The 20,455-nt window shown below is 38.1% G+C and overlaps 1 protein-coding gene across 3 annotated transcripts in view; it reads left to right on the forward strand.

Moving 5' to 3' along the window:
- The window catches only part of Tk (Tachykinin), a 940,725-nt gene that overhangs the window by 899,907 nt on the left and 20,363 nt on the right, over positions 1-20,455 (forward strand). For all 3 annotated transcript variants that reach the window (XM_070098804.1, XM_070098802.1, XM_053793017.2), the window contains 2 exons: positions 4,759-4,911; positions 10,525-10,625. In XM_070098804.1, coding sequence (XP_069954905.1) covers positions 4,759-4,911; positions 10,525-10,625 — 254 coding nt within the window. The remainder of the gene's footprint in view (positions 1-4,758; positions 4,912-10,524; positions 10,626-20,455) is intronic.

The raw sequence follows: 20,455 nt of genomic DNA on the forward strand, positions 1-20,455 counted from the left end.
ATACCAACACTAGTGACGAAAATACACTGAGCGGAATACCAGCAGTGTTTTACCTATGCTAGTTGTATAACAGAAATACCAGTTGTCTATCAAAAAATTAGACCTCTTAAAAAGCTCTCTTATATAAAATCAGGTTTTAGAAATTAGTCGTTCCTCACAGTTCACTACGCATGACATGCACCGACATGTTCATCATTGTACGCCCCTCAGGGAAGGTTCCTTGATGTTGGTGAGGGGCTCTTGATTTTGGGAATTGGATCTGTGCTCCAGTTCCCCGAATTAAGCCTGAATGCCTTACATATCCCCCCCCCCAGGCGCTGTATAATCCTACGGGTTTAGCGCTTCCCCTTGATTATAATAATAATAATCATCATTTTATGTGCACAAAATAATTTTTCATCTTTGTATACCTGGAGAGGTTTTCGGGGGGTCAACGCCCCCGCGGCCCGGACTGAGATCAGGCCTCTGTTGTATATACACAGAAAACATATTTTTATACCAGTTTTAGGGATTAAGAATATAATTTTATCAGACTATAGTTGTTGTCTTAATGTTTTCACGAGGCCTGGTCATGAACCGGGCCGCGGAGACGTTGATACCAGGAACACCCTCCAAGTATACTCCAGGTATACCACTCACTACTAGTATTTCAGGGGACCTGAAGACAGACTCTAGTAGAAGGATACCTAAGGACAGGGAAACCTGACAAGAAGGGTTTATGTGTACAGGGGGATCTGAAAAGGGGGAGACCAGTTGAGAGGGGAAACTGAAAAAGGGGTAACTGATGAGAGGGGTGCTTGAGGAAAAGGAGAACTTGAAGAGAAGTTAAGAATTGTAGGTTTAATGTGAGTACAGGGTGAGATTCGGACACCTACAGTCTGTCACTTGGGTCATGGCGTCATCCTCAACTATTATGCTTGTATCTGTGGGATACTAAAATGGTTATAATTATGAAAATAATTTTTAAAGGAGTGGAATGGTGAACCAGTGGAAGGCCTCGGTCAGATGATCAAAAGTTCCAACGGCGGGTCATCAAATGACTAAGACCCACGTCAGGAACCACTTGTCCTTTTTCCTGACGAACCTTTTCTAACCATCGTGGGAAGCATTAAACCTGTAGTGGTCAAAAAGCGACGTCTGTCCAGGCTGGGTCCGGGCGAGAGATGAGTCGTCTTACTGTTCTCTATTCTGTCAAGAAGTCGCAGGAGAGATGGGGTGAGGCAATTCAAGAAAGTGGAGCATTCTCAAGGTGTGAGCGTATTTATGCCCCATATAGAATCTTGCAACCCCTACTGTTGAATAAATGCGAAATACATCTGACTGATGTAAGCTTTCTGGCCGCTTTGTTTGCAAGATTTATAACGTGGTATTGGGAGGAAATCAGGTTTGATCTAAAGAAAAGGGGTAGCTGCAGTTCGTTGGATCAAGAGTCCCTCTTCAACATCAAGGCTCTTCCCCCCCTCACCATGAAGGGAACCTAAGAAGGAGCTCACGATGAAGCTCTACCTTCCATGGAGTCCAGAATAGCAAGAGTTGTTTGCACACTGTAAACAGACATTAATATTTCACTGCTACCTCGTCTTCTTTCTTGTTTTCTTTAACATGAGAATATACACAAGGGAGATAATATACAAATTAAATATCTAAGCTATTAAGATTAATATATTAGATAACAGAGTGAAATAAGTATACTGGCGCCTTTCCCAGCAATTACTATAGAGTATCGTGCGGTTGGCATCTCGCTGGAAGAAGTAATAGACACAGAGGGAAGCCTTGCTTTTGTTGTTGAACAGTGTATGTTTGGTTCTAGCCCACGCCAGACCATAAGCCGCCAGAAGAGTGCAGGAGTGCAACCTCCAACTTGCACCGAGTCTATCCACTGAATGATACAAAAACAGCTAATGTGCTCAGCTCTAGTCTGGATCAGGTCCGCTAGGTGGCAGCATTATGAAGCTCTAGTCTGGGTCAGGTCCGCTAGGTGGCAGCATTATGAAGCTCTAGTCTGGACCAGGTCCACTAGGTAGCAGCATTATGAAGCTCTAGTCTGGACCAGGTCCAGTAGGTAGCGGCATTATGAAGCTCTAGTCTGGACCAGGTCCACTAGGAAGCAGCATTATGAAGCTCTAGTCTGGATCATGTCCGCTAGGTGGCAGCATTATGAAGCTCTAGTTTGGATCAGGTCCGCTAGGTGGCAGCATTATGAAGCTCTAGTCTGGATCATGTCCGCTAGGTGGCAGCATTATGAAGCTCTAGTCTGGATCATGTCCGCTAGGTGGCAGCATTATGAAGCTCTAGTCTGGATCATGTCCGCTAGGTGGCAGCATTATGAAGCTCTAGTCTGGATCATGTCCGCTAGGTGGCAGCATTATGAAGCTCTAGTCTGGATCATGTCCGCTAGGTGGCAGCATTATGAAGCTCTAGTCTGGATCATGTCCGCTAGGTGGCAGCATTATCAACACAAACTTGGATTAATTACAGATAAATTTTCAAATAATCTTCCAGATTTCACTTACAACTGAAATAACGATTACATGATCCGAAAAAATTAACAATTACTTGATATTTTCTTTAAAATTATTTTCTTCGATTATTTCAGATTTTTCTGATATTAAAATCATTGTTAACTAATTTTACTTTAGATTTTGTATTTAAAATATAAGTACTGGGACAATGCACAAAAATATCATTAGTTTAACTTTCAGTGGAAGCTAAAAAAAAACCGGAAAACATGTACGTAGTATTTGTTACGAATGATTTCTTACGTATGATATGTATTATTGTTACGTATGATTCATGCATTATTTGTTGCGTATGATTTGTTACGAATGATTTCTTACGTATATGTATTATTTGTTACGTATGATTTATGTATCATTTGTTATGTACGATTTGTTATGTATTATTTGTTATATATGATTTATGTATTTGTTATGTACGATTTATGTATTGTTACGTATGATTTGTTATGTATGATTTGTTATATATGGTTTATGTATTATTTATGTATGATTTGTTATGTATTACTTGTTATGTATAATTTGTTATATATGATTTGTTACGCATGATTTGTTATGTATGATTTGTCACGTAATATTTGTTACCAGACATTCAGAAGGATCATAAATAAATAAGCCGAGTTTTAAATAAGCCGAGTTTTAAATAAGCCGAGTTTTAAATAAGCCGAGTTTTAAATAAGCCGAGTTTTAAATAAGCCGAGTTTTAAATAAGCCGAGTTTTAAATAAGTCGAGTTTTACAAAATATACTTTACTAAGTTAGGCATAAGGCAAAATATTTAATAGTTTTTCATTCACTACAGTTTAAACTAGGAAAGTATATCTAGAAGTTGAAAAAACTAGAAACTGTTTTTGCAGGTGTTGCAGAAAGTTGCAAATGAGTTATTTTACACCGTGTTAATGAAGATTATACTGATTTTATTGGTATAAAACGACTGACACAATACACAAACAACCCGCTTACGACGACTTTGCAAATGGTCCAAGTCGGACCGAAAAGTCGTCTTAAGCTCCTCTCTTCTACGTGCGGGTTATGTGTTTCTTGTTCCAGTCACGGTATTGTGTCTTTGTTTGTTATTTATCAACTGACATAAGTTGCATCCATTTCCACATTATTAAAACTCGTTAAAATTAAAGCATGGAAAGTACTCGTAAATTTCCGGGTCACAATCAGGTGTGCTTCAAGGAAAGTTGCTGGCACCACAAGCATTTCCTGCTGGACTTAATTTTCTGCTATGAAGTGGCTTTGCAGCCTAGCATTTTTTTTGTACTTACATACAGGTGATTAGGTAGGTAAGACACATAGGCAACAGTTAGGCAACTTTATTCCGAAATAAAGTTGCCTATGTGTCTTACCTACCAACCTGTCGGTATTGTATACCATTTTGATGTTCATACGGGTGAGTACAAGTAGGAAGAGGATCTGTCACGCACTCAGTAGACGGGGGATCAAGCCTCCACTATGCCTTGCGCTGAATGACTCACGTGGGTTTAGCGCTTAGCATGAATTCAATTAATTCAGAGGTAGTATCTCTGGTTGAGAATTCGTCTAATAGGCCAAGAGATCAAAGTTGAATGGAGCACAGTTCTCTTGTACATACCTTTTCAAAACTTGACAGTTTTTGTACCATTGTGTACAGTTGTGTACAATTGTGTACCATCTGTGTACAGTTGTGCACCATTGTATACCGTTTGTGTACAGTTTTGTTTCATTTAATGTGTAATTTCTGTTTTCAGCCCATCATAATGCCCCAGATTTATGATGTAATTTAAGAAGGTATTACATTTACAAGTCAATTACAATTTATTTTTAATCTTAAAAGTTTAATTACAAATATCCAGCACTCTCCTTCCTGACACCAGCATTCTCCTTCCTGACACCAGCACTCTCTTTCCTGACACCAGCACTCTCCTTCCTGACACCAGCACTCTCCTTCCTGACACCAGCACTCTCCTTCCTGACACCAGCACTCTCCTTCCTGACACCATTACCCTCTTTCCTGGCACCAGTACACTCTTTCCTGATACCAGTACTCTTTCCTGACACCAGCATCCTTATTCCTGACACCAACATCCCTTTTCCCCTGACATCAGCACCTTATTTCCTGACATCAGCACCCTATTTCCTGACATCAGCATTCTTTTTGTCTAATACCAGCACTCTCCTTCCTTACCTCAGCATTCTCCTTTATAACACCAGTACCTCTCTGGCCACCCTTAACTCACGCTTCTTCTTCCTTGCAGCCAAGAAAGCTCCCTCAGGCTTCCTGGGTATGCGAGGCAAGAAGAGTGATGAAGAAGTCTTTGGCGAAGCTGGCTACCACAGCGACTTGGAAACCCTGCTGAAGCGTGCACCCTCAGGCTTCCTCGGTATGCGCGGCAAGAAAGCTCCTTCAGGTAAGTCATACACGCTCTTCTGTGGTGTTACAAAGGTACTAAGTTCATGCTGCTGGGTCTCACACACTCTTATGGAGTATTTGTAAAGTTTACACTGTGAGTTGTACTGTTTTGTTTTGAAAAATTCTTACACGTTGTCGTGTACCAGGAAGGTAGACGATGAGGTACACGTGGGGGACGTAGGTAGGTAGGCAGGTAGGTAGGTAGGGAGGGAGGGAGGGTGACAACAAGCACATCTGATTCGTATATTAATGCAAAGTTAAAGCCTGAGCGTGTGTGGGTAATATGATTCCATACTGCACTAGATCAATTGATATCGATTAGATGAGGTTTGGGCTGACTACCACTTTTCCTTATTATTCTGCAACTTTCTGTAAATCTCTGAGGCTCTCCCCTCCCCTAACCCAGGAAGGGGAAGCGAGAGGAAGGGAGGTGGGGTGGGTTAGCGGATGGCCCTCACACCCCACTGTAACACGTGCCACTGCTGATACGCTTCTGTCTTACTTCAGAGAGAATTTTCCCTTCTGTCTGTTGTCAGTCCTGCAACATGGCGTAGTTCCTGACGATGTACAGTGTGCAAAAGATTTTGATTTAAATATTTATTTTCCCATGTGGCTTTTTCCACATTAAGACTATCTGTATGGTATTTGCTACTCACATTATCAAGGAAAAGTAAAAATAATTGAAAAACAAGACTTATAGAGCCAAGTTATGACCTCACATATGACCTAACTTGCTGAGAATGGTAATTCAGTGAAGATTTTGTCAGGTCACAAGTAAAGTTTATGAATGATATGTCAGACATAGTTTAAAATCCTCACAAATTCTATTCCTAGTAAATGAATCTAATATATTCAATCCTAAAGAATTCAGGAAGAATACCTTTAATTAGTCTTGTTTCAAATAATTCCATGTATATTTTGCTAAGGACAAGTGAGAGACGATTTCCCATTTCCATGCCAAACTTCTGAGTATAAAACTTGTCATTAAACACAGCCTTTGCATCAACAATGTAAAGTTTAATAAGTAATGATCAATGATAATTGCAAAAGTTTTCGGATAGGAAACTTAATAAGTTCTCAACTGGTACTTTTGTGAACAACAATGTGACATCAAAACTAACCATACTGTAATTATTTAAGTCAGTTATGGTGTTTAGTTTGTCAGTTAAATCAATAACATTCCTCACACTAAAGTTAGAAACTTCACCTACAGGTGGGTCAGTCATCTGGATAATTTGTAGGTGACTGAGCCAATGAAGCTAATTATTGATTTAGCTGGATTACCAGGTTTATCCTTTAATTAATCAGTACATATATGGTAAAGATGGATTAGTGGTAATGATTATTTTAATTAGTTCATATTTGCCTCTTGGTAGTCATTTTGTCGTCTTGTTAAAGTTACTAATAACTGACTCGAAGGAATTCTGAGTATTCAGTAATTATTTGTATCGTTCAGTAGATTATTCACCTTATATAATATTTCATTTTTAATTCTGCATTTATTTTTCCCACTTCAGTAATATTTAAATTTTCACTATATTTAAGATTTTCATATGAATTTAGGAATATTTTTTGTAATCATGGAACTATAAGCCTTTCTCTTAATTATATTGATATCATCAGTGGATAAATCAGTAGATTTTTATACTCAGAAGTTTGGTATGGCAATGGGAAATCCTCTCTCTTCTCCCTAGCAATTTGTACATGGAATTTTTTCGAACGTGACTGATTACAAGAATTCTTGATAAAACTAAATGGGTTCAGATATGTCGATGACAATCTGTGTTTAGTGCCAAAGAATATGAACATAAACCAATTCCTAATTGAATTAAATAGTCTAGCGCCTTACAGTTTACTGTTGAGTTGAACAGAATAATTCATTGCCCTTCTAAGATGTTTTAATTATTAAGGGAAACCAAGAATTTAAATTCAACATATACAGAAAACCAACAAATACTTGCTCCTATGTATACTAGTATTAGTATTTACATCATTACAGTTAAATATTTTGTATTCTCCTCCATGTTCCTGAGAACTTATAGATGAGGAAATATTGAAGATTTATGAAATAGCATGTGATATTAAATACATAAAAAATAATTGACAAATCTTTTTAAATTGGAAGAAGAACATTTTACAGTTATAAAGAGACAAAGAAATATTTTACAATTGACAAGGTGGACAAAGACAGAATCTTCCAGAGATGGGACACAGAAACAAGGGTTTACAATTGGAAGTTGAAGACTCAGTTGAGTTAAAGGGATGTTAGGAAGTATTTCCTCAGTCAAAGAGTTGTCACGAAGTGGGATAGTCTGGAAAGTGATGTAGTCGAGGCAGGATCCATACATAATTTTAAGACGAGGTTTGATAAAGCTCATGGAGAAGGAAAAGAGAGGAGACCTAGTAGCTTCGAGTGAAGAGACTCGACCCCTGCAACCACCCACCGACCCACACACACTGTATAATTATATATATATATATATATATATATATATATATATATATATATATATATATATATATATATATATATATATTATATATATATATATATATAATGTATATAGTTGAGAAGTCATTAAGTTTATTTACTCTATCAACAGTATGAAAATGAGGTTGGTGAGATGTAATCAGCATAATGTTTCAGGTGTTTGCAACTTTGCGTGAGTCCAGTCTTTGAGAGACTGTATTAGTTTATATATATATATATATATATATATATATATATATATATATATATATATATATATATATATATATACATATGTCGTGCCAAATAGGCAGAACTTGCCATCTTGGCTTAAATAGCAACGCTCTTCTTGCCATATAGGACAAGGGAAAATTTATTTATGCAATAATTTCGCGAGAATCATTCTGAACCTAACGAAAAAAATATATTTCACTGTGTTTGTTTAGTATTAAATTATCGTAAACAAATCTAAAATACATTTAGTTAGGTTAGAATAAAATAAATTGCTCTTGTTATAATAAGGTTAGGTAAGTTTTCTAAGATTCTTTTGATGCAAAATTAAATATATATATATATATATATATATATATATATATATATATATATATATATATATATATATATATATATATATTGCTCTTTATTTCTTTGAAATTGTTGGCGTAATGGAGTTCTTGAAAAGCATGGTAAGTGTTGATGAGTAAGACACAAGGGCAACAGATAAGTATCTTTATTGTTGAGTGGTTTCGCTTAAGACAGTGGTTCCCAAACTGGGGGTAAATTACCCCCTGGGGGTAATTTAACCATTTTTGGGGGGTAATGGAGGGGTGACAGAAAAAAAAGTTATGAATTCCGAAGATCAAGAAAACAATGCGGTACCCGGTATGAGGATTATTGTTAACTTTGTCTTAGTATATAAAGTTGTAAAGTAAACCTATTATAAGTAAGTAATAAAGTTAAACCAAATAACAATAAACATCAAAAACTAATATACAGTATTAGAAAAGAAGAAATATATAGCTAAGTGTGTGGAAACCCAAAAGTATTTTGACAAGTATGCTTCAGGACAAAAGTCACTCAGTAGCCCAGATCGACCTGTCCAGTACGCATCACTCACTTCCTGAGGCTGCCTCTATTTCACACTGTCAGTTTATCTGTGAGCATCAGCCGAGGTAGACATAAGCTGGTATGTATGTGTACTACCCTGTGCAGTATATAGTTAGTATTTACCCACTGTTACTGTGAATTTGTAGCTATTATTAATTTTATATATAATGTATGTGTGGTTCTTACGTTTTCAATGGTTTTGTTAGGATTAGCAGAGTATGCGAGGCTGTATACGTTCACGTTTAGCCATATATATCAATAATAACAGCATTTTGTGAAAGGGGTAACATGCTTTATGTGGCATGTTAAATTGGGTAACAAGCTGAAAAAGTTTGGGAACCACTGGCTTAAGAGGTAGGACTCTTCAGTCAAATACCAAGGGAATGTACTGCAGGTAACAGCAGTAGTAGCGAGGTAAAAATGATGTAACCAGTCCATCAACTTCGGACAAATATTTTGAGGTGGTCAGTCCCTCAGCCTGGTGAAGAGTTCGCATCCTTAGTCATCTTTACCTCGCCACTACTAAGACTACCTACAATACGTTCTCCTCTGTATTTGACTGATGAAGCCTACCACGTAGGCGAAGCGATTCAACAGTAAAGTTACCCAACTAACAGACATGTGTCTCACACATCAACTTGTCAGTATTGTATACCATTTTCATCATAGAGTTCTATAGAAATTATTTCAATTTTTTATTGTGTTTGACAGGTATGTTTCTTATTAATGGATCTAAGAATGTTGTTGGCTAACCAAGAGTTATTTAGTCTCTTGGTTGCCACTTGGTTGGTTTCTATCGGACACTGTTTACTACAGAAGCCATGGATTTTTTTTTTTTAAGAAAAACTTGGACACATTGGTTAATATCATTATCATTATTAAATTCTCCTCGCCAATCAGTAGTACTTATTGACATGATAAAATTATTATTATTATTATTATTATTATTATTATTATTATTGTATATTTGATTGATCTGAATCCTACTTTCATAGATATGGGAAAAATGTGTTAATATATTTTAAATTACCACACCTTTCTGTGGCGCTACGGAAGTATAAGTTCCTTCAGGTGGATCTTACATACTGTTCTGTGGTGTTATTAAGGCTTATTCTTGCACACTGTTCTGTGGTGCTACAGAAGTATAAGTTCCCTCAGGTGAGTCTTCATACTGTTCTGTGGCGCTACGGAAGTATAAGGTCCTTCAGCTGGAGCTTACACACTGTTGCTAAAAAAAATATTCTCAAGGCTCTATAACAATCCAATATGAATACTATTTAGTATTAAGTATGAATATTAATATTATTTGGTCATCTTGCCTTCCCTAAGCCCCTTCTTGACATAAGGAAGGCAAGAACGAGCGAGGCAAAGATTGGGATAGTATAGAGCAAACGAGGAAGAGAGTAGATAGATGAATTACTCTCTCCACTTTAGAAAAGTGTGAAGTGTCCTAACCTCTTTGATTACGGTTTACTGAAGTATTTCCACCACTTAGTATATATATATATATATATATATATATATATATATATATATATATATATATATATATATATATATATATATATATATATATATGCAAAACAACCACTGTGAAAGAATATAGAAATTCCAAGCGCGTTCGTGACTACTCACATTATCATTGTTCCTTGATAATGTGAGTAGTCACGAAAGCGCTTGGAATTTCTATATTCTGGTTGTTTTGCATATTCTGAAATCACCTGTTTACTGTGATCTTATTGCATATATATATATATATATATATATATATATATATATATATATATATATATATATATATATATATATATATATATATATATATATATATATAATTTACGTAATACTTTAGCATATTGTGTACTATTTTATGTTCAATACATATTTTTCCAATAATATTTTGCCTTTCACCTAATTCATCAGATGAATATTGGTATAAGAGATGAGTACCAGTAGTGTACAGTGTGTTAGAGAATGTACAGAGGTACAGTGTACACAGTTAATCAATATACTTAACACCGTTTTACCTGGCAGGTTTCCTGGGTATGAGAGGCAAGAAAGCGCCCTCTGGCTTCCTGGGCATGAGAGGCAAGAAACTGTACGATGATGACAGTGAAATGGATGCCTACATCCAGGTTAGTGTATGATAAACCTTAGTACCGTGTTATCTTATATCCCGGTTAGTGTGTGATAACCCTCTTTACCGTGTTATATCCCGGTTAGTGTATGATAACCCTCCGTAATAGAGCCAAAAAGATGGGAGAATTCACTGGACCTCGTCTTCAATAACAATGATGATCTGATATGAAATATTACCATATCAAAACCAATATACTCGGATCACAACATAACAGAGGTTCAGACATGTACGCGCGGGGTCCCAGATCAACAAAATGTGATCAGTCACGAGGGCATCTTCACCAAATTCAACTTCAGTAAAAAAAACATAAGATGGGACCAAATCAACCAGATCCTAAATGATACAAACTGGGAAGATAACCTAAGCAACACGGACCCAAGCCTATGTCTAGAAGAAATTAACTCTGTGGCACTCGAGGTAAACTCAGGGCATATTGCTTTAGGGAAAAGGAAGAAAAGATGTAAAAAATAACAGAGTGGCTAACAGAGGCCAATATATCTGTAACACGAAGGGAGACACTGGTCAGAGAAATAACAAACATCGAACTTAAGCTGAAGGAATCTTACAGGAGTCAAGAAATGCTGGAAGAACTAAATGAAACTGAAGTCCAAAATATTTCTTTTCTTATGCCAAATCAAAGAACAAATCGAGAACAACGTCCAGTATTGGGCCCCTACTTAAACAAGATGGGTCCTACATACATGACAGCAAGGAAATGAGTGAGCTACTCAAGTACCAATATGACTCGGCTTTTAGTTAGCCACTAACCAGATTGAGAGTCGAAAAACTAAATGATTTTTTATGAGCGAGACACAGAACTTGGTAGACTCAACCCTGTCTGATATCCTGACGCCAAACGACTTCGAAAAGGCGATAAATGACATGCCCATGCACTCTGCCCCAGGCCCAGACTCGTGGAACTCCGTGTTCATCAAAAAACTGCAAGAAGCCCTTATCATGTGCTTTTAACATCTTATGGAGAAGGGGCCTGGAGACAGGGGTCGTCCCACAGATGCTAAAAACAACAGACATAGCCCCACTCCATAAAAAGGTATTAAAGCAATAGCAATTAACTACACACCGATAGTGCTAACATCCCATATCATAAAAATCTTTGAAAGGATTCTTATAAGCAAAATCGCCACCCATCTAGATACCATCAGTTACACAACCCAGGGCAACATGGCTTTAGAGTAGGTCGCTCCTGCCTATCCCAACTATTAGACCACTATGACAAGGTCCTGGATGTTCCAGAAGACAAAATGCAGATGTATACACAGACTTTGCAAAAGCCTTTCACAAGCGTGACCAAGGTATAGTAGTGCACAAAATGCGCGATGAAGGAATAACAGGAAAAGTTTGTTGATGGATCTATAATTTCCTAACAATCAGTGCACAGAGAGTAGTAGTAAACAGAGTAAAGTCTGAGGCGGCTACGGTGAAAAGCTCTGTTCCATAAGGCATAATACTCACTCCCATCCTATTCCTCATCCTCATATAAGAACATAAGAAAGAAGGAACACTGCAAAAGGCCTACTGACCCATGCGGAGCAGATCCATGTCCCCCCCCCCGATTAACCCAATGACCCACCCTCCCCGGATTAGCCAAGTGACCCACCCAGTCTGGTCACCTCCACTCAAGGAAGGAGCACGGCGCCAGACCCAGCAGCACAAGCTAGTCAGGTCTAACTCACACCCACTCATGTATTTATCTAACCTATTTTTAAAACTACACAACGTTTTAGCCTGAATAACTGTACTCTGGAGTTTGTTCGACTCATCCACAACTCTATTACCAAACCAGTGCTCTCCTATATCCTTCCTGAATCTGAATTTTTCCAACTTGAAACCATTGTTGCGAGTCCTGTCTTGGCTGGAAATTTTCAGCACGCTATTTACTTCCCCTATATTTATTCCTGTTTTCCATTTATAAACCTCGATCATATTCCCCCTAATTCTACGCCTTTCGAGAGAATGCAGATTCAGGGCCCTCAGTCTATCCTCATAGGGAAGATTTCTGATACATGGGATCATCTTTGTCATCCTCCTCTGTACGTTTTCCAGAGCATTTATATCCATTCTGTAATACGGTGACCAGAACTGAGCAGCATAGTCTAAATGAGGCCTAACCAAGGATATATAGAGTTGAAGAACAACCTAAGGACTTCTATTATTTATACTTCTAGATATGAAGCCAAGAATTCTGTTAGCTTTATTGGTTTTAGATTACTGCTAACCAGAACTCCTAAATCCTTTTCGCAATCCGTAATATTAAGATTTACATTATTTAGTTTATATGTGGCATGGTTATTTACCTGTCCAACATTTAGAACTTTGCATTTATCTATATTAAACTGCATCTGCCACTTCTCCGACCACTGCATCAGTCTATTCAAATCATCCTGGAGTGCTCTAGTGTCCTCATTAGAATGAAATGGACGGCTTATTTTGGTGTCATCAGCAAATTTGCTTATGTCGTTATTTATTCCCTCATCTATGTCGTTTATGTAAATTGTGAACAACAACGGGCCCAACACTGACCCCTGAGGAACACCGCTTGTGACGTGCCCCCATTCTGATTTCTCCCCATTTATGCAAACTCTCTGCTGCCTATTTGTCAGCCATGCCTCTACCCAGGAAAAAATTTCTCCTCCTGTTCACTGTGCCTTAAGTTTCCTCAATAGCCTCTGGTGTGGAACTCTATCGAAAGCCTTACTGAAGTCCATATACACAATATCATGTTCATTACCATGATCTACCTCCTCAAACACCTTAGTGAAAAAAGTTAGTAAATTCGTAAGACAGGAACGCCCCTTTGTAAAACCGTGTTGAGATTCATTAATCAATCTGTACCTATCAAGATGGCTACGAAGTGCTTCGGCAATTATTGATTCCATAAATTTTCCCACTATGGAGGAAAGGTTTATTGGTCTATAGTTCGAAGCCATGGACCTGTCACCTGCCTTGTAAATAGGTATTACGTTTGCCATTTTCCACTTATTAGGCACTATGCCAGTTTGTAGTGATATGTTAAAAATATTAGCCAAAGGTATGCTAAGTTCCTCTTTACATTCCTTTAACACCCTTGCAAACAGTTCATCAGGACCTGGGGATTTGTTAGGTTTGAGTTTCTCTCTTTGTCTGAGGACCATGTCACTAGTTAACACAATCGTGCATAGTTTATTATCGTCCTGTTCTACATAATCTATTATTTCAGGAATATCGCTAGTATTTTCCTGGTTGAAAACTGAGAGGAAGTAGGTATTGAAAATTTCACACATATCCTTATCACTGTCAGATCTGACCAGAGTTACTCTTAAGTGGTCCAATCTTGTCCCTAATCTTACTTCCGTTTACCTGAAAGAACCCTTTTGGGTTAGTCTTTGAATCCCTTGCAACCTTAGCCTCATAATCCCTTTTTGCTTTTCTTATTCCTTTCTTTATTTCTCTCTTTAACTGAATATGTTGATTTCTTAACTGCCCATCCCCTCTTTTGATACGCCTATATCTGCCTCTCTTTTGACCAATGAGATGTTTTAATCTATTGTTCATCCATTTAGGATCATTTTTGTTAGATCTAATTTCCCTACTCGGAACAAAAGTTGTCTGGGCAGCAAGAACTATGCTCTGAAAAAGTCATATTGGCAACCAAGATCACCTACCTGACCCATAGTCAGGACATCCCAATTTAGCCCACCCAGGTAATTTTTCAGTCCCATGAAGTCGGCCAAGCGAAAATCTGGGACAGAGATTTGATTGCAGTTATCTGGGTAATTCCATAATATATTGAAACTAAGTGATTTGTGATCACTTTCCCCAAGCTCATCATTAACCTCAAGATTATTAATAAGTGAATCTTTGTTGGCAAGAACCAAGTCAAGCAGATTGTTTCCTCTAGTTGGTTCTGTCACAACCTGTTCTAAAAAGCAATCCTGAACCGTATCAAGAAAGTCACTAGACTCAAGATTTCCTGTCATATTGTTCCAATCAATTTGTCTAAAGTTAAAATCTCCCATTAACACAACATTTTCATATCTAGATGCCTTATGAATTTCGCCCCATAACAGCTTACTGCACTCCCTATCAAGGTTTGGGGGCCTATAAATTACACCCACAATTAATTTGTCACGTCCCTCGAGAAACTGTAGCCAAACAGATTCTGTGTTCGATTTTTCTAATCTTATATCATGTCTAAGACAATTTAAATTTTCTCTGACATCGCCACACCACCACCCTTCCTGTTGACCCTATCAGTGTGGAATAGTTTATAACACTGTATGTTGCATTCAGAAGGTATTTCTCTATCTTACAGGTTGAACCAGGTCTCTGTTATACCAATAATATCTATATTACCTACACTTGCAAGTAATCTTAGCTCATCTATCTTATTTCTTTGACTCCTACTATTTGTATAGTATACCTTAAGGGACCTAGTCATTCGCTGCCCTCTACTATCTCTCTTTGCTGATCAATTGATTTGCCATTACTAGCAACTTTATTTTGAATATTGTCTTTTAAACATATCCCTGAGGTATCCCGGTAATAACTGCTGTTTTTAACCCTAATGCTGCAGCCTGATTGTTTCCCACAAACACCCATACCTCTATAATTTATCAGTTTAAATTCCTAGACAAGTCATCAATTACCCTCTCAATCAAAATGGCTAATGCAACCACTCCATCCCCAGAGAGATGAACCCTATCCCTTGCATACATATCACGTTTGCCAAAAAATAGGTCCCAGTTATCAATGAATAGGATTGCAAGTTCCTTGCAGTACCTGTCTAGCCAGCAATTTATACCAATTGCCCTAGACATCCATTCATTGCCCACTCCTTTTCTAGGCAAGATGCTACATATGTCTGGGATCCCTCCCTTAGACCTAACTACTTCTATGGCCGACCTCTACTTATCCAGCAGCTCCTTTCTCTTGCCCTTCCCAATGTCATTACCCCCAGCACTAAGACAGATAATGGGCTTGTTCCCATTACCTGCCATAATATTATCCAACCTGCTGACTATGTCACCAACACCAGCTCCAGGAAGACACACTCTGTGTCTGACCTTTCTGTCTCTGTTACAAAATGCACGGTCCATATATCTTACCTGAGAATCGCCTACTATTAAAATATTCTTACCTTGATTAGCAGGGGAATCAGTGGTACCTTCAACCTCACTAACCACTGAAGTACACTTGTCTTGGAGAACAGAGAATCGATTTCCTACCTTCACATCTTCTCTATTAACTCTCCTCATCTTCCTTCTTCCTGAACTGTGAACCACTTGCCACTATCACTGCTGGTGACCATTTCCTTCTTACAGGCTATATCCTTCTCACACTCGCTCCCAAACTCATCTTTGCGAAGCTTCAGCCTCCTATTTTCCTCCTTAAGAAGTAGAACCTCCTTCTTCAACACTTGAACCTGAGATTCTAAAACACTACAACAAGCCATGGTGCTTGGTAACAGCCCACGCTAACTCCCAAGAGCTTAGGCAGGTATGACCATAGGTGACGACTGACCTCAGCGTACTGACCACTGACCTCATAGACAGGGATGTAAGCCACAGCACAGTGTCTTCCTTTGCAGATGACACCCGAGTTTGCATGACAGTGTCCTCCATTGAAGACACTGCAAGACTCCAGGTGGATATCAACCAAATCTTTAAATGGGACAGAAAACAATATGAAGTTCAGTGATGATAAATTTCAATTACTCCGATATGGAAAACGTGAGGAAATTAAAACTATATCTGAGTATAAAACAAATTCCAATTACACAATAGAGCGAAAAAGACCTGGGATTCGATCTCCGGTCCTCAGCGTGTGAGATAAGTGCGCTAACCATTGAGCCATCAGACACCTAATTTTAGAAACTCCGCACCTCCTTTTAATCTCCATGCTGTGGATTCTCCATTATATTTACACCTAAATATTATGCACAACATCTCCACTGCCTCCAGCCTTCTCCATGTCGCAACATTCACCACCAGTGCTTCTCACTTATATAAGACCGTTGGTAAACCTATACTCTCGTACGTTTCCCGATTTGCTTCTGCAGATAATGTTCTTTGTCTCCACAGACTCCTCAATGCACCACTCACTTTTTTCCCCTCATCAGTTCTATGATTCATCTCGTCTTTCATAAAGGCATCTGCTGACAAGTCCACAAATATCTAAATAGATTAACTTCCTTTCTACTCCCTTCATCCAATCTGATATCCAATGTTTTATTACCTATTTTTTTTGTTAATCTCATCACCTTGCTCTTTCCCATGTTCAGTTTTAGTTTCCTTCTTTTACATACCCTCCCAAACAAGTCCACCAGCCTCTGCAGTCTCTTCAGAATCTCCCAAAAGCATAGTGTCATCAGCAAAAAGCATCCGTGATAACTCTCACTTTGTGTTAGATTCTTTATCATTTAATCCCACACTTCTTGCCAACTCTCGAGAATTCACTTCTCTTACAACTTCATCTATAAATATATTAAACAACCATGGTGACATCACGCATCCTTGTCTAAAGCATACTTTTACTGGCAAGTAATATGATACATACTCTAACCTAAGCCTCATTATCCTCGTAAAAACTCTTAACTGCTTTCACTAATCCACCACCTATTCAATTCACTTGCAACATTTGCCATAATGCCCCCCTATCCATACTAATATATGCCTTTTCTATATCCATAAAAACCAAAGCCTCTTTTCCCGTATCTAAATGCTGTTCACCTGTATGCTTCACTGTAAACACTTTGTCTACATACCTCCAACCCTTCTTAAAATCTCTTTGTTCATCCGTGATCCTTCTCTCTGTCTTACTCTAAATTCTTTTAATAATTCTACCGTACACTTTACCAGGTATACCCAACAGGCTTAGTCCTCTGTATTTTTTGCACTCTCTTTTGTCCCCTTTGCCTTTATATAAAGAAACTCTGCATTCTCTCTGCCAATCCCTAGGTACCGTACCCTCACTCGTACATTTACTAAATAAAAGCATCAACCATTCTAAAACTATATCCCCACCTGCTTTGAACATTTCTGTCTTGATACCATCATTCCCAGCTGCTTTACCTCCTTTCATTTTATTCATAGCTTCACATACCTCCCCCACGCTCACATTTGGCTCTTCCTCACTCCTAAAAGATGTTATACCTCCCTGGCCAATGCACGAAATCACAGTTTCCCTATCTTCATCATTTAATAGTTCATCGAAATATTCCCTCTATCTTCACGATACCTCCAACTCTCCATCTAATAACCCACCTCTTCTCTTTTTTTAATTCTCAAATCTATTCGTTCCCTAGGCTTTCTCATCTTATTCATTTCACTCCAAGATATTTTATTCTCAGAAAAATATGTTGACAGCATTTTCCCCACTCTCTCATTTGTTCTCATTTTATATTCCTTCATCATTATCTTATCCTCTCTTTTTCTCCCCATAAATTAATCCCTCCTTTTAACACTTCTACTTTGTAAAAACCTCTCATATGATGACTTTTTTCTTTCATATGTTCTCTTTACCTCATTTCCTATACTCTCACTAGCCCATCTTTCTTCCAATAGTTGATTATATCTTACCCTAATTGCCTCTATTAGTTTATAAACCTTCACCTCTCAGTTACTTCCTGACATCATTCTCCTTGTAACCCATCTACCTTTTACTTTCACAGTAGCTACGACTAAAAAATATTCTGATATATCTGTTGCCCCCTCTATAACCTGCATAGCTGTTTAGCCCTTGTGACTTAGCGCTTCTTTTTGATTATTATAATATAACCTGCATATCTAGAAGTTACCCATTAACCTTTTAACCACCAATACATAATCCAACAAACTACTTTCATTTTGCACTATATCATATCTCGTATACTTATCCTTTTTCTTTTCTTAAAATATATATTACCTGTCACCAAACCTCTGGTAGTGATAATAACCTGTTATACCCAGAGACCTCATGGTCCCCTTTCTATCCGTAGAAAGAGAAAAATTAGAAATAGTCACATAGTTTCAACAGGAGCAACCTTCCCTTGACCAACAGCAAACCCAAAATTACACTTGACTGAGTTGACCGTGAAGTTATAACTTGACGGTGGTCAAGCCTCTCAACCAGTGCTTTGAGGCACATCAGGTGCTGCTCCAACTAGTCAATATACACGACAAAGTTGTCCACATAGGCTTCTAAACCCTCCAAGTTGTGTGTTAACTGGCACATAAGTCTCTGGAATGAACAGGTTGTGTTTGTTGCACAGGCTGAATTGTGTACAAGATTAGTTAAACAGTCCATATTGGACAATAAATGTAAAAATTCCCCTAGGTGCAAGCTGTAAATGGGGCTAGATAATATACTCTTAGAGGACCTAAGTGGTTGACGTACAACGCTCCCGATACAATCAATGGTGTCAAAAGTGCGGGAGAAAGGGTAACTAGCTGGTTAGGAGACTGCATTTACCTTAGGTTAATTTGTACACATCCTGAAACTGCTGCCATGCATGAGAATGCATGACGGAGCCCAGGAAGTTTTGCTACGTTCTATCAAACTTTGAGACAAAAGGAACTCAACCTCTTTCTAAAGTGCTTCATGTTTAACAGGACTCGTACTCAACGGAGATTGCTTGATTGATGATGCACTCCATACAAAAGTGCTAATTACACCAAGTGTACAACATTGGGGAACATCTCTGAATAAATAAGGATACTGTCAAATATACTGATTAATGTGTCCATATTTGTCAGCTGTAACGATATTAAGAAAATAGTGTAGAGACTGTAGAGTTCAAGAATTCTTTAAAGGCATCTGATGTTCCAAGACACATCTAGAGACATCAGACCGTTTGATGTGATCTTCTTGCATAGGAATGACTGTAGCAGCAGATACAGGACTAGACTGCGCTAAGCTGATTTATGGAGTAGACACGATTAAAATATTTTCCAAGGTGTGATGACCGAGTAGTTAACGTCATTTATTTTTATCACTGCTTCCAGGGAATCATATATAGCTTGTATTGCATGTTTTAATACTACTTTCTGAGCCTTAACCTTATCACCAGCTCTGAAACATCGTAGAATAGCTTTTATATCATACTGCGATTTCATCGTTCCTTGGGCTGCATTACGTTTCTAGCTGCTAACCCTCTAGCAGTCTTCAAAAGTTGTTGCATAAGTGAAGATGTAGCGCTCAGTGACAGTGGGGATTTACCAGCCCTGATCTTTATCAGCACTGTAAGAGCACCACTAACTTGGTGTCTGTAATTCAACTCAAAAGAGCCATATCCATTTTTTTCCTGCTTGCTTTCTTTAATAATAAATAATAGCAGAGGTACTCCCTCATCCTAGTGTCTGGATATATGTTTACAGTAAAACCTTCATCATCGACTTCAGCGTTTAATGAAATCTTTCTAGAGCTCCTTTAGTTTGTGGATAATAACTCATGGAAAGTACAAAGGTAAAGAAAAATAATCTAACACCAGCATAGTCAACGTACAGCTTGCTGAAAGTGATCAGATCAGATTACACAGCAGGAGAATGCAACATGTAGCAGCAGACATGGACAGACTAAAAAAGTAGCCTGTCTGAAGACAGCACAGTCCCATATAAACGAAACTGAAACCTCGGTCACTGAAACTAAGCTGAGTAACATTCACTTCCCAATTACAACAGAGTGCAGATACTAGGAGGATAGGTCAAGATTTAGACTCTGGATCAAGAGTGTTGATATTAAACAACCAGAAAATGGCAAGTCGTCTTAAATCTACTTAAAACTCAACGAACATAGTTCGATAGAGAACAAGATGTAAGTCTTTCCTCACCAACGAGAGCATACTCTACC

This window comes from Cherax quadricarinatus, chromosome 64 (genome assembly GCF_038502225.1).
Source record: "Cherax quadricarinatus isolate ZL_2023a chromosome 64, ASM3850222v1, whole genome shotgun sequence".
Classification (NCBI taxonomy): domain Eukaryota; kingdom Metazoa; phylum Arthropoda; class Malacostraca; order Decapoda; family Parastacidae; genus Cherax; species Cherax quadricarinatus.